Raw genomic sequence first — 14401 nt, 5'->3', positions numbered from 1 at the left:
CAGAAATTAGTAGTGTCACTTATAAAGCCTTTCCCTTTTCTCTTTCATTACGCTCAGATTTTATTAGAGCTCCCTTTTCTTCACATCCAGAGAGCCCTCAGAAATCTGACAGCCATTACACAGGAAAGCACTGCTAAATTCTTTACTGCTATTAGTGGTTGTAATTATAGAAATGATCTCAAACTGACTGACTGAACAAAGGGACGGAGGTGGGTCACAAACCGCCTGTGCGCCCGACTGTGGAGCGAGTGCATTTTATCTTACAGCTGCAAGTTTTAACTTTCTGTATCACACACTCCCTCCATCCTCATAAAACTACTCTTCACACACATCGCATCATAATTATTACTGTTTTTAACCACATTTACTGCAATACTTTTCCATGCGGGGACATATTTTCTTTGTCTATGGGAGCTGGATGAGTAGACTGATTAATCTCAAGTCTGTGCGTTAAATACAGAGCTGGAGTGAGGGGGGCGGTTACAGCCGAACTGTGCAGACTGGAAACAGCTCAAAAATCCATCTTCCAGCACCTTTAAAGCCCCTGAATTATCACGTTATATCTTGTTTGTTTAATCCGCACAAAAACAGAAATGTAAAAGACACAATTTGTGGTTTTAGGAGGAGTCACATGCTGGAACTTGACAAATGTATAAATCCGCCCACAACTGTGAAGCGTCTCAGCTGGGTGTCTGGCAACCTCACAGTTTTAGATACAGGGAGGAGTTTATATTCTGCATGGATGTTTTATAAGCTGATTTTCTTCACTCATTATTCCCCCACCTGAATCTTACTCCCAGCAGAGTCCCTGTGTAGTGATTCTTTTTTCTATCTTCAAATGTAATGATTACATTTCTTCTGATAAATGGATGAAAGGATGAAGTTTGGTTAACTATTTAAAACCTTATCTGAAACATGCTGTTTTTGAGATACAGTCTTCCTTTAGAAAAATAAAACTTTTACATTTAAGAAAAAATAATTTAAAAACTGGGACTATATTTTTGGTGTAAGGTATATTTTTAAATAACGTCTATGTCCCTGTTAAGCTAAAATCACGTTGCTTTCTGTCACAGCAGTGTTGTTCCTAACAATGACTTTATTATTACTCTCCTCCTCATAAAAAGGATTTAGAGAGACTTGCAGTGTGTTTTGTGGCTGGCTGGTTAGTTTTTACTGATTGTGTTCTTGTAACACTCTTATAATAATCCTATAATATGTCCATAAGGTGCTGGAGTGAGCCAGCACACGCTGTGTGACCGTGTCCTGGTGTTTAATGTTTTGGGAGATTGTGAGTAATTATTAGATGTTTCCTGCCAAAATGTAATCTCGGATTCTTCGTCTTTATAAAAATCAAAACGCACAGGTGGAGGTGGGAACACAAAGCCAACCATCATCTGTTTTGAGTTGACTGGCACGCGGCAGAGAAAGAGTTAAGAGTCACGTGGTAGCGGGTGGTATTGTCAGCCCCGGGCTGTTAAAAAAAAAAAGCGTATGTGGAGGAAAAAAAAAAAAAAAAAAAAACTTGAGGAGAGAACAAAGAAATCAGAGTCTATTTAAAGAGAAGTCGCCCCCCGATCCTGCAGCCGTGTGACTCCCGGCACTGCGCACCGCACACAGCTGCGCCAAAAACCCCAGCCTGCCTGTGCACCACCACGGCTCCCGACTGCGGTGAGGATGCGGACTTCTCTGCTCGTGTGCTGCTGCGTGTTTGCGCTGCAAAGCCTCCCGAGCACGCTTTGTGCTCCAGCGCGGGGATCCGGCAGGTACAAAGTGGCACCGGTGAGTTGGAGGACAATTGTTTTTTTTGGTAAAAAAAAAAAATGAATTAAGAGAAAAGTTTCAGAAGTTTCGGGAACTTTTTGATGTTTTGCTGCAGAACGAGTCGCTTTGGTTGAACTTTGTTACTGTTGCACGCATGAAAACTGAATCCACCTTTTGCATTTTGAAGTAATCTGCACTGTTGACTTTACTTCATTCTTAAGTGGCTCCCCTACCCCCTTAACACACACGCATGCACACGCGCGCACACACTCGCGCGCCGTTATGTTTTTATGCAGACTTCGGAGCAGAAAGAGTCAAAATAAATAACATCCTCTAGACTGCATGAAGTGTTGAGATTTAAGATTAGGTAAATCTTCACTTTCCTGCAGCTGCAAGTGCCTGTCCGTTCACGGACGCGCACACGCACGCCCTTTTCCTAGTAATCATCAGGACCAATGACACTAATGTTGTAATTATGAAAATGGCTATTTTACGCGCGCACAGGAGCTGACCTGTCACTGTAATTAGCCCGGGAGCTGCTCTTACTTTGAAGAAATTACTATCATCACTATTTATTTTTTGTGTCTGCTCAGCAGCACTGGAGGCAGTCATGACTTGGCAGCCGTACCTGACGTGCTCTCCCCTCCGTGCACGCAGGATGACAGCAGAGTGTTTTGGTTTTTGCTCAGGTCTGATCTCTGGGGAGGAGAGAGAGAGAGAGAGAGAGAGAGAGAGAGAGAGAGAGAGAGAGAGAGAGGGAGGGAAAAGGGTTGCTGAGTTCCCCTGTCTGCAGGGCAGGAAGCAGTAATAACAGGTCTTAAAGGCATTTTGTCAACAACACCATAAGAAGGGTCCAACACATGGAGTCCTGCAGGCTTCAGTGGCATGTTACAGTCACACTCCCGTGTTTTGGTGGCTTTTCTGACCTATTTTCACTTTGCTTGATTAATTATTTATTAATCATTAGTCTCACTTTTGTTTACAGCTGTTTTGCACACAGCTGCAGCTCATTATTTCATACTTTCTACTCTTAATATCTCTTCCTCATATGTTCTGGCTGTGTAATCTTGGATTCCATAGTATTTACTGTATTTAATTCACGTTTCCCTTGTTTAAGATCTTTCCTGTTTGTAACTACTTCCTGGAACAAAACAGTTAAACTTCATTTACACAGCAGTAGGCTGGTTTAGCATGCATTATCTCGGGTTGTTCTGTATACAGGTACACAGGAAAATAAATAATCCTTCAAAACAAACAGGCTGGCCTGGATAAGTAGTTACAGGGAATGGTGTGGCCATTACAGAGAACAGTTGGAAATTTCAGAGAAGGATGAGATGATGATGACAACAGTGATTATTTAGGTAAGATTGCAGATAATTTTAGGAGACCAACGTGCACAAGTGAATATTTTTAGTTTGTTCCTGATGCAGCATCATGCATACATAAGATTAAATAAATAAATAAATAAATACTAACTAGTTGGAGCAGTTTATCCTCCAGTAGAGGAGGCTCTCTGAGTCAAACAAACAACAGGATGTTTTTCAGCTGGTAAGCACCACAAAGTCCCATGCGAATGATTCACACAGGTTGACTTCGCCCCAACTTAATGCTAAGATAAGACGACACAGTATCAGCCCTTAAATGGAAATATCCAATAGCTGTGGTGTGGGGAGCGTCGGCTGCAACAATCCAAACCAATCCAGAAAACTGATGCAGCAGCTGGGACGTCTCACAACATCCTGACAAAAAAGACGAGATATTTTGCAGCATCTCACAGAGTTAAATAAGCTCAATGGTCTGTTCTGTAATGTACTTCCATCAAGGGATAGTTTCAATAAAGGAAGAAGCAGGGAGCTGATTTCATCAGATGTTGCATAACCAGCTAGAAGAATAAAAGTGTTGACATACGTGATCATTTACAAGAGAAAATAAATGGCGAGGAGAAAGAGGAAAGATGCTACCATGTTTGTCATGCAAGTCGTTAAGCTTTGATTGGCCAGGATCCAACATGTCAGCTGTGTCTCTACACTGGTTCCCAACCTGAGGGTCAGGATCCCCACAAAGGGTCACGAGATGATTAACAGAAACAGGAAAGCAGAAAAAAAAATCATTTCCGCTGCAGTTACTCTTATTTTTTCAGACTTTCCTCTAATCTTTACTTTTTACTGATAAATTACTGGATAATTTTGCTTCTTGAACTGGTCACAACTGGTGGACACATGCAAGTGGTGAGGAGGGGTCACAAGAACATTAATTTCAAACAGCTGGGAACCACTGAGATTGTGTTTTTTCTCTTGGGTTGCTTCATTAGCGTCCACCTTGTGTTCTTGTGTTTAATTCACAGTAACGCTGTAGTGTTGTGACACATCTCCTGTTGACAGCGAGATTATCTGATGAGCTGAAAACCAGGTTTCCATACATGAAAAATGACTTTCCCAGCAACACATTATCAGAGCTACGTTGCACCTGGGATGACAGCTTTGTTATGTCTGCTGGTCATTTCACTGGGAAGTCTAATCTGTAGTTTTGCCAATTTGTTCCCCCCTTGTTAACAAAAGAGTGAGTGATTACACAGGCCTGGACAGGCCTCAGTGTCTGTGGCATTCATGGCACACACACATAGTGTGTGTTTTCTCTCCGGAGTAAAACAAGGGTGGGGGGGTGGGGGTGGGGGGGCAGTATAAGCTAACTTGTTTGGGTATTGAATAAAACCTTTACATTTGTGTGTTGTCCCGTCGCCTTGATGTGATTGGTCAGGGAACCGTGAGAGCAAAGGTGACATCAGAGCTGCTCTGGGTTCCCATCGAGCAGATCTAGGTCACAGCTGCGCCAGGCTGTGAGTGGGAAACACGACAGGGGAGGGGGGGGGCAGTTAAAAAGCACATGCACCCCTCCTTCATAAGGTTAATCAGATGCTTTTGTTAATTAGCACAGGGACGGCCTTCAGCCTGGTTCTGAATCCTCCACCAACAAGGTGAGAGGAGGGATCCAGTCAGGATGGTGTCGGTCCTTGAATTCATTAAAGTGCACATCTCTGAGTTTCTGGATGGCACCTTGACCAATTTCACATCCCCATCTCTTGAGACGGCAGATAGCTGGAGAAGTTAGCAGTTCTAATATCTGGTCTTCAAGGTAAACCAGACAGAGTTTTTAGCGGATGGGATCAAGAATGGGGACGTCGTCTTCCGATGTAGCCAGCTAGCCGCTTAGCTACGCAAAGAAGCACGGCAGACAGACGGTGTGGATGAGACGGACGCAGAGGTACAGACTGTTGTCAGAAATAACAACTCCCAAATCGACATTTGATCACTGTGCAGAGCAGCTGCTGCCACAGCCTCTGAGCCACATGTGCTGATGGGAATGTCAATACTTCTGCAGGTATTTGGTCATAAAGCAAAGTATTGAACTCCAGACGTAAACTCAGAGAACCACCAAAGTAAATACAGTTCATCTTGCGGGGGATATGAATGTCTGAAATTTAATGACAATCCATCCGATAGCTGTTGACATATTTCAGTCTGGACCAAAGTGGTGACTGACTGAGAGCTAGCACGCCTCAAAACTGTTGTTTAAGTATCAGACACAGACTTTTAAACACCAGGTGCTGGTTGTACAAACACCTTAAGTTAAGATTTTCCTTAAAGTCTGAGTTAAAGTTTCCTTAAAATAAAAGCAGTTGCAAAAAACACCCTCTTCTTCTTCTTCTTCTTCAGGTTGTTCACTTAAGTTTAACTCACTAACACACAAAAGACGTTAGCAACCAAAGTAAGATAAAAAACTAAAGGTAAACGTGACTCTATCTTAACTGCAACATCGCCGAGTTTATCGCTTCTCAAGAGGAGTCTCCCCACGACCAGGAGACACTCTTAACGATGAGGATGTGATTTTACATCACAGATTCCACCGACAGTCAGTTTATGATTTGTCCGACCGCCTAGACCTGGATCTACTTTCCGCTCTACGGTTTCATGCCACATGATCTTTCCGGTCAGGTTCAGTCGAGGTATTTCACGTCCACTCGCCGAGTTGAAACTCTCGTACGCCCGCTGAACACCGTGGTGAAGTTGCCATCAAAACGACAGGAGGATGAGATAGCATGGTATCTATTACTCCCCCGGGGACGTGTTCTCATTAATAATCACAATCAACAGTGAAAGCGTCAGTAAGTCGTGGCGCAGCCAGGCGGACAGAGGATCTGCGAGTCGGAGAGCTCGGCTCAGAGTGTTATTGCGCCAGGAAAGATAAGAGATTGAAGCAGATGGTTTATATCACCTTTCGCTGCCAGGTGTTTCTGATTTTCTGATGATATATTGGATTAAGAGATTAAGAAGGGAGATAACGAGATATTTGTTGATGAAAGATTTGTACATCCTCCCTCTTGTCTGGCAACAATAAATCCTCTCTCACTGTAAGCAACAGTTTTTTCAGCGAGCACACCCTTCAAATTGAAACCTTATCTGTCTCCTCAAGTAAACAGTCACTTATGACTTACTTCCTATCATCCGGATTTACTCTTATTATGTTGATACTGTTTCTATTTGACAGTTGGACACTAGAGCTGCACGATATTAGAAAAAACTGACATTACGATATTCTTTTTCTGCGATATATACTGCGATATTAAAAACTTTAACACCTGTTTTTTCAACCTTTCCGACTTTCTTTATGCAACCACATCTGTTTTCTTCCTGTTCTTCGCTCATTTTCAGGTTGTTATAACATGTTGGAGTTAATTTGCACGTCGATGCGATGTGAATATTGACGATGTTGAAACAATATATTGTGCAGCTGCAGAAACAGTCAGTAAACCAGTTTGTATTTTGCTTTAAACGTGAATTCAGCTTCAGTCTCGGATGTTCAGTGAATCTCTGCAGGAATTCTTGGATCAACTTTTATCATTTCCTTTTTGATAAGTCCACTTTCCCCTCGACCAGTTATACATTTCCTACTGCTCTTACTCAAAACACATGTTGTGTGGACGCAATGCATTCTGGTCTATTGATGCTAATGCTAGTGTACAAACTGGTCTCTGTGACTTTTTTCCAGTGGATTTCCCACAGAATGATTGTTGAACACGGACTGGGTCCGACACCTGATTATTGTTTCTCAAACATCTCAAACACTTGGGGTGTGTGTTGTTTGAAAATATATTTTTATAGGACTTTGTTCCAATAAAACTCTACACAACATATCTATATATATATCTATATCTATATCATACTGATTTTTCAGGATTAAAATGGAATTATTCCATAATTTCCCAATAGTCAACAAATCCCATGACAAGACTAAAACCCAACACTTCCTGCCTGCAGCTCTTAGCTCCTTTTAGCTTTAGGGTTAAAACGATTATAATCCATTGATAGAAAAGTAATCGGCAGCTGTTCTGATAATCGATGAAGAGTTTCAGTCAATCTTCAAGAAAAAATAATGAAAACATTTGTCAAACATTGTCTTGCTCCGGTATCACAAATGTGAAGATTTTATGCTTTTTCTGACATTTAATAGACTAACGATCAATTGATTAAGCAAAAAAATAATTGGCAGATGAATCAATAATGAAAACAATCGTTAATTGCAGTCCTAATATAGTTTTAGTTATGTTTATGAGTGTCAGTAATTTCCTGAAATAGCCAAACCTCACTTAAACAATAGTAAACAGTGCATTCGTTGGGGACTATTTTCAGCAGCGGATTAATCCACATTTGGTGCTGTGGTGTGTATTTGGGGAACAGGGTGTGTGTGTGGGACTGAGTCAAAACAAGAGTGTGTGTTCATGATAACGAGGGAACGTGTCAGACAGTGAAACAGTGTGACTCACTGATGTGTTTTTAACTGTCTTTAGAAACAATGGCGCTCGATGGTTCAGAGGAATAAGACGAAGGAGAGGAGGAGAAACGAGGAGAAATTCAGTTTAGGTTTAATAAAATATTAAATTTTCGTGCTTTGACATGAAAAGATGGAAGGAACGAATCAAAGGGAGGAACGACAGAGAGACAGTGAAAAATACAACAAACTATTAAACGTAGTGGAGAGAAAGTAGCAGGAATACAGAACTGTACTGTGTTTACCTGCTACAGTTAATTACAGTTCTCCAGCTGATGAACCTAAGTGCTTTCACCTTTGCCTCTCAGGTGTTAAACTGAAGAAGAGGTGAGGACGTGGTGTGGGTGAAAGTGGGTTTGGATTTGGACTGGGACAAAGTTTTCTGGGTTAAAACCAACAGTGAAAATGTCCTGACTGTCTCCTGGCTCCATGCGGGTTCTTGGTCATGTCAAAGTGAAGCACGGTGACCTGGGTGGGTGGGGGGTGATGGAGTCGGGGGGGTGGGGGGGTGGGGGTTGTTGTTAGACTGGAGACGCTCTTCAGTCGCACCGTGTACAGACATGTCCTCCTCTCTCTCTGAATACCACTGTTAGATCCCCTGCGCCGCCGCTCACACATCTTGTCATCACTGTAACCAGAAGCTGGATGTGTCCATACTTGTAATGGACGCCCCCCCCCCCCCGTCACCCTCCACCTTCACCGTCACACACTCCTTCACATGTTCCCAGCATGAAGGAGCGTCTATGAGGCCTTCAGGCCCGCGGGGAGTTTTCACGTCTCATCACCAGCTTCTTGCACGCTCAGCAGAAAGTGACAGAATAATTGTCCCGTGGGGTTTTTTTTTTTTTCTTCTTCTCTCTCGAACGTCGTCACACCGTCTCCTGACAGGATTTCCATTGTCTGAGCGTGGCCACAAAACTTTATCGTTACCAAGCTTAACTGTCAGGTCAAAGTAGAAGCATTACAGGCTTCAGCAGTGTCACAAACTCACTTGAACGTCATGTGACCAAGTTTAACTTTAAGCAGCGTGGGCGGTGACACGCGGAGACCGTTCTGCCCTCGGCACCTCTCGTACGTTGACGATTACATCAAAGCTTTGGGGCTTTGGAGCTCATTGTATTCCTTCATGTACCAGAGTCAGACAGCGGCGTTAGAAGACTGATGACCTGTAGATATTCCAGATTCATTCATTCATTCATTCATGATAGGGTCGTGTTGGGGCTGGATCCTATCCCCCGGCGGGCTACACCCTGGACGGGTCGCCAGTCAATCACGGGGCTATCAACCGGCGACAGTGCTAACCACTGAACAACAAATGCACAATTAACTCCTGACAGAAACTTGAGGGAGCAGCTGTTTTAAAAAGAAATGAAAACATGTATTTGTGAAGATTTATATCTTCAGTGGGAACCAATGGGCTTGGGGTTAGGGTTAGGGCTGAGGGGGAAGTCAGAGCAGCGACACAGACTAACGCATGGTTGGTTTTTGTTGGTTTTATTTTAACGTGACGCCACAAGGCAATGTATATGTCAGTAATGGTTTATGAATCTTTTGTTGTTATTAATGTATGTAAGAGCAGATGATTTAACAAGCAGCACGATGTTTTGATTATTGATAATAAAAAAAAAAACTGCTCAATAAAACCGGGAAAATATACAAGACATTCTAGACGGAGCTGAAGCTTTTGTTTGGGTTTGACCTTGAACTTTGATGTTGGGAGTCAGGCACATTAAGGGTATTACTCCGCTGTGGGGTCAGACAGGTCAAACAATCCATTTGACACACAGGCGTGGGGTGCGGGGGCGGGGTTTGTCCTTTAACCACACTTTTTTTTTTTTTTCTTCATCTGGCCTCTTTGAAATGACAGAGCGGCCCCCTGCGCACCCACCACTTAGAATTAGCTAAAGTTTTACGACCCTGAAAGCCGACACTCACCTCTGTGGTCGGGATCAGGCAGCGGGCAGCTTCGGTCTCGTTTTGGGGACCGGGGGACGGGACGGGGGGGTCGGCTCGTGACGGGGTGATTGACAGTTCAAATTCCAGTCCTCGACAAAGACCCCAGCAAGGCGGGAGCAGTGGGCAGGACACTGTCCTCACCTGCAAAACACAGCGTCAGTTGTTAGTTCAAAACCCTGAAAGGACCGAGGCTGGATTACATACCAGGTAACTGCCCCAAACCCCCAGACCACATGACCAAAAGAAGCCCCAGCACCACTTTACGTGAGCCGTTTATGATCATTTGATTAACTGCAAGTTTTACTGAACTTTCACCCCTTTAAATTGTGGCCATGCCTTGCAGAGGGAACCCATGTCAACTAATTTCAGTTTATACTGTGGCCACATGATGCATGTTCCTAATAAAGTTGTGTTTGATTAAATTCTTTATAAAGATGTGATGCACCTTTAACGGGCTATTATCAACAGAAGACTTCGTATTGGTAACGTTGAGACTTTGAGGATCGAACCAGCGGGGCAGGGAGCTAAAGAAGCAACAGGCATGATGATCAACATCAATCAGCTGATTACGAAACAGTGGCAGGTTGTAAAGATCATGTGGTAAACTTTAATTTAATTTAAAGAGTTGGAAAAGACCCGGCTGTAACTTTTCCAATCGGATTCAGCCACTAAAGTGCGTGTGACATATGTTTTTATCAGTCTGCATTGTTTATGATGCTGTTTGTACTCGTGGTAATTTGTTTACCGTACAGCGCCCTCAGTTCAGGTCGTCATAGACGACGTGTGCAGGTTTGTGTATCAAATTCACACACATTGCTTTTTTACCAATGTTTGATGAAACTTTATCCACAGAGAGGGAAGATAAAAAAAAAACCTCACATGAACTATTAGGACAATGCAGGAGCAGGATTCGTCTGACTTGAGGGTTGCAGGTTTGAATCCCAATTTTTAACCCAACCCAATGAATTTTCCTAAAACAGTCACATTTAAAAAGAAAGAATATTAAAATAAGCTCCATGTGTATTTATTCTGTAGTCGTACTCCGCTCATCGTGTCTTTAAAATCCCCAAATTCCCCTTAACGACACTGAGGACATGAACTCGGTGTCCTCACTGGCAGCTACGGGCCTGTGTGGGCTTTGTCAGCTTTAACCCAGGGTAAATAAATGCAAACAAAAAAAAAAAAAAAAGGCAAACAAATAGAGATTGAATTCCATGCTGGTTGTGTTCTCCACCAGTTTCATGTCATCGGCCTTTACTGATACGCTTCAGACCTGCTGTACACCTTGATAAGGGTTTTGTTGTTTATCTGGAGTTCCTGCTCCTGCAGTCTCTGCTGCAGGAGAGAGAGATTACAGTGCAGAGAGAGAAACCTCAGATCAGACTGGCCCTGTGCATTTTTCCTCCTGAGAAAAAGAGTAAAAAGAAGCTGAATAAGAAGTTTTCTGTAGATGCCTTAAAAAAAAAACCTGCTGGGAGCTTAGCTTGGGAGTCATGGCTCCTTCAGTTCATTCATAACAACTCTAACCAGCCATTTAAAGAAGACTGTAGGACATGGGCAGAAACTCCCCACTTAACATGAATAAGTGCTTTGTGCATCGGAATAAGCAGCTAAAATCTCCTTTAAACACAGTGAAACACAGGAGGTGGGGGGGCTGCTGGGGTCTGGGAGGTGTGTACTGTTTGTTCTGTGATCCAGACCCATCAGTCACCATGTTACTGCAGTCTGGAGCACATTCCACAAATCATGCTGGGTTTTGTTCCCCATAACCTACAACAACGACACAGTTTGAGTCCTGCAGGGCTGAGGGAGGGTGGCTCCTTTAAACACAACAAATACATGATTGTGACCTCACTCAGATAAACTTCCTGTACCCCTGTAATTATTTTATAGTTTAGGATTTTTATCTAGTACTTTTACCGTCCAGTTCTAGTGTGTTTCATGCTACACAGACTTATTATAAATGAGTTGTAAACATGAGGTGACATTAATTTACAGTGGATTTATCTGTTGGATTATCTGACTCATTATTCATACAATAATTTAGCTCTTTGTACAATTCATAAGCAGTAATTCTAAAGTCTGGATTTGAATGTACAATAAGTTACCAAGCCCCGCCCACCTGGACCCACCATCCAAACCTTTGCAGGATTTGGTTTCTCTGAGTGTTTTTAACCAAAAATTTGCTGTATTTGTATTCGATCTCTTATCAGTCAGCCAATCAGAAGAGAGGCTCAGAGCCTCCTCTCTTCTGATTGGCTCACCGACCTGTTGTTACTAGAGCTCCAGAGAGAAGCCTGAGAGAGGAGATGTAAAACTACACTTCAAATAAAACACAGAAGAAGGAGAAAATATGGAGCTTTAAATATGAGGATGACGGTGGACATTTCGAGACTCTAGCTGGAAAACATTCATAGTGTTGCACTCGGTAATTCACGTGAAATATGACAGAAATCGCTGCGTGACGAACGAAAAAACACAGCTGACCAATCACGGCGTGAAGTGGGTTGTGATGCTTAGATTCTTGTGAGCAAAACTGACACTGAGGTCAAAGATCAGCGTTGCGGTGGTCCTGAAACCCAAGAGAGATTATGTAACAGAAGCTGTGGGAAGATTCATAGGATCTGATGATGAGCAGTAATTTGTTTCATCAACACACAATATATTGATAGCGTCTTTTCCCACAGGTCATGCTGAGCGGCAGCAGCGGAAAAAGGAAATGCACATAATTTTGAGATATGAGGAGAACACCCAAAACTTCCCTGTTAACTGTGGTGCTGCAGATGTGGTTTGGTTTCCGAGGCTGAGGACTGAGTCAGATGAGGAGGTGCGGATGGGACGCCTCTCCTCTGTAATTTGCTTCTGTGGAAATGAGCAAAGCCATTTCCTCTGGATCTGGCCGGGGGGGTATTAACGATAATGGGACACTTTGGGACCGAGAGTCTCTTAAACTGGGGCAAACTACGTGTTTTGGTGACCTGATTTTCAGTGTGTGCTGTCATTAAGAGTTCAAAATGAAATCAGAATGATGCTGATTCATATCCAGCAGCACTGAGATACACATCCACCTCAGGTCTTTTTTTATGGTTTCCTGGTACTTCTTCTTCTTCTTCTTTTCTTCTTCTTCTTCCTTTCCTTTTTTTCACCACTTTGACGCAGACTGAAATATCTCAAAAACTATTTGATGAAATTTACTACGCACATTCACGGTGCCCAGAGGATCAATCCTAGTGACGTTCCCTCTTGCTCCACTAGTAGGTTGACGTTTGTTGAGTTTTCTCGACAACTATTGGATGGATAGCAATTAACTTTTGCATGTGCATTCGTGTTCACCACAGGAGAAATGGTAACGACTCTGGCTTTTTATCTAGCGTCAAGGTACAAGTTGGTTGAAACATAAAACCAATGACATTCTCCTCAGCCTCGGCCGCACATGCCAAACTAAGATAGTGAACGTTATACCTGTTTAACAACATGTGAGATTGTGCTTGCTAGCCTGCTAATGTGTATATTTAGATTAAAGTTGTAGGTCTGTACCATCTCATGGACTTGGTCTTGTTTGTACTTTTTCCTCTCTTTACTCATTTTGCTCTTCAACCTTTGTGTTTTTACCTTGTCTCTTTTCTCCTGCACCTGTTATCCCTTTTTTTGTTCCATTTTCTTCTCCTCTATTATTTTCCTCTGAAAAAGAAAATAAATGACTCATTTTCATACTTACCAGAAGTGCCTAAAGTTTATTTTTTCCTATGGAGACCTAGTACTAATGTTAAGTTATGTTTTGCCCCATCATCAGGCTCTGCTGTCATAAATCTACTGAGACATATAGCGAAGCTTTAAACTGCCTCTGAAACTCATCCTTATATCTACTATATATCTACTCAGGCTTAGCTACAGTGGCTGCCCCCACCGGCTTGTTTAGGCAGTTTCATCTGAATGTCATGGCCCACTCAGTAACCCAGCATCCTACATCACCAAGCACATGTTCGACAGTGACCAGGCTTTACGAGGCCGATAACGGGCAAGACTAACTGAACTCGTGTTGTTGTTCCAGGTCTCTGAAAAGTTCCCCGACCTGAAGAAGAGAGGGAAGGCCACTCACGCTCAGGACGTAGTGAAGGAGACGAGTTTGTCGAACAGCACTTCTAACACATGGAACCGACCTCGCTGCGGCGTGCCGGACTACCCCGCCCAGAGGGAGGTGCACTATCTAGGACGACAGCGCCAGAGACGATACGTCCTGTACGGAGGACGTCTGGAGAAGACGGACCTCACCTACAGGTACAGATCTGCAGATCTACATACCCATGAAGAGAGATATTAGAGGTTTTATACAACTAAGTCTAATCTGCTGATGAAAACTCTGTGATTTGGTCGAGACCTTCAGAACAAGCGAGTAAGCGGACACAACTTTACAAACAGTCCTACAAATGTTGGCCATGTTTCATATAAGCAGCTACAAGTGCAGCTAAGTTACTGATATGTCAGCGTTGTGTTCCAGCTTGTTTCTGCTGCTCCCCAGTGGCCAAAAACATCTGTTATTGCAGCTTTAAAGAAAGATAATATGATAAAATGATGATTCTATTGCAGGCTGGATTTGCTGGATTTTAGACACATTGAATGATGAACTCAGTGTAAACTAGGAGCTCCTATATACTACTTAGAAAATTAAGTCTTGAAATTATGATTGTGAAAAAGTGGTGCTGGTTTTCTTTCATCTAAGACTTTGGCACCATCGAGAGTCTGGCAGTCGTCTGCTGGCTGCTGCCTCTCTGTCTGTGTCTCCTGGGGTCCCTTTCATTGTAGTCATTCTTTAACTTAACAGTATATTAAGACTGGCAGAGAGAGAGAGAGAGAGAGA

General features: G+C 42.9%; 1 protein-coding gene across 1 annotated transcript in view; it reads left to right on the top strand.

The window, feature by feature from the left end:
- The first annotated feature begins 1321 nt into the window (after positions 1-1321).
- The window catches only part of LOC130169042 (stromelysin-3-like), a 36528-nt gene continuing 23448 nt past the window's right edge, over positions 1322-14401 (top strand). Inside the window, 2 exon segments of the mRNA XM_056375444.1 lie at positions 1322-1779; positions 13595-13821. Coding sequence (XP_056231419.1) covers positions 1675-1779; positions 13595-13821 — 332 coding nt within the window. The 5' untranslated portion in view covers positions 1322-1674.

Source organism: Seriola aureovittata, chromosome 5 (genome assembly GCF_021018895.1).
Source record: "Seriola aureovittata isolate HTS-2021-v1 ecotype China chromosome 5, ASM2101889v1, whole genome shotgun sequence".
Lineage (NCBI taxonomy): Eukaryota > Metazoa > Chordata > Actinopteri > Carangiformes > Carangidae > Seriola > Seriola aureovittata.
The sequence above is the reverse complement of the archived record's forward strand: the minus strand, read 5'-3'. Positions and strand labels throughout refer to the sequence as shown.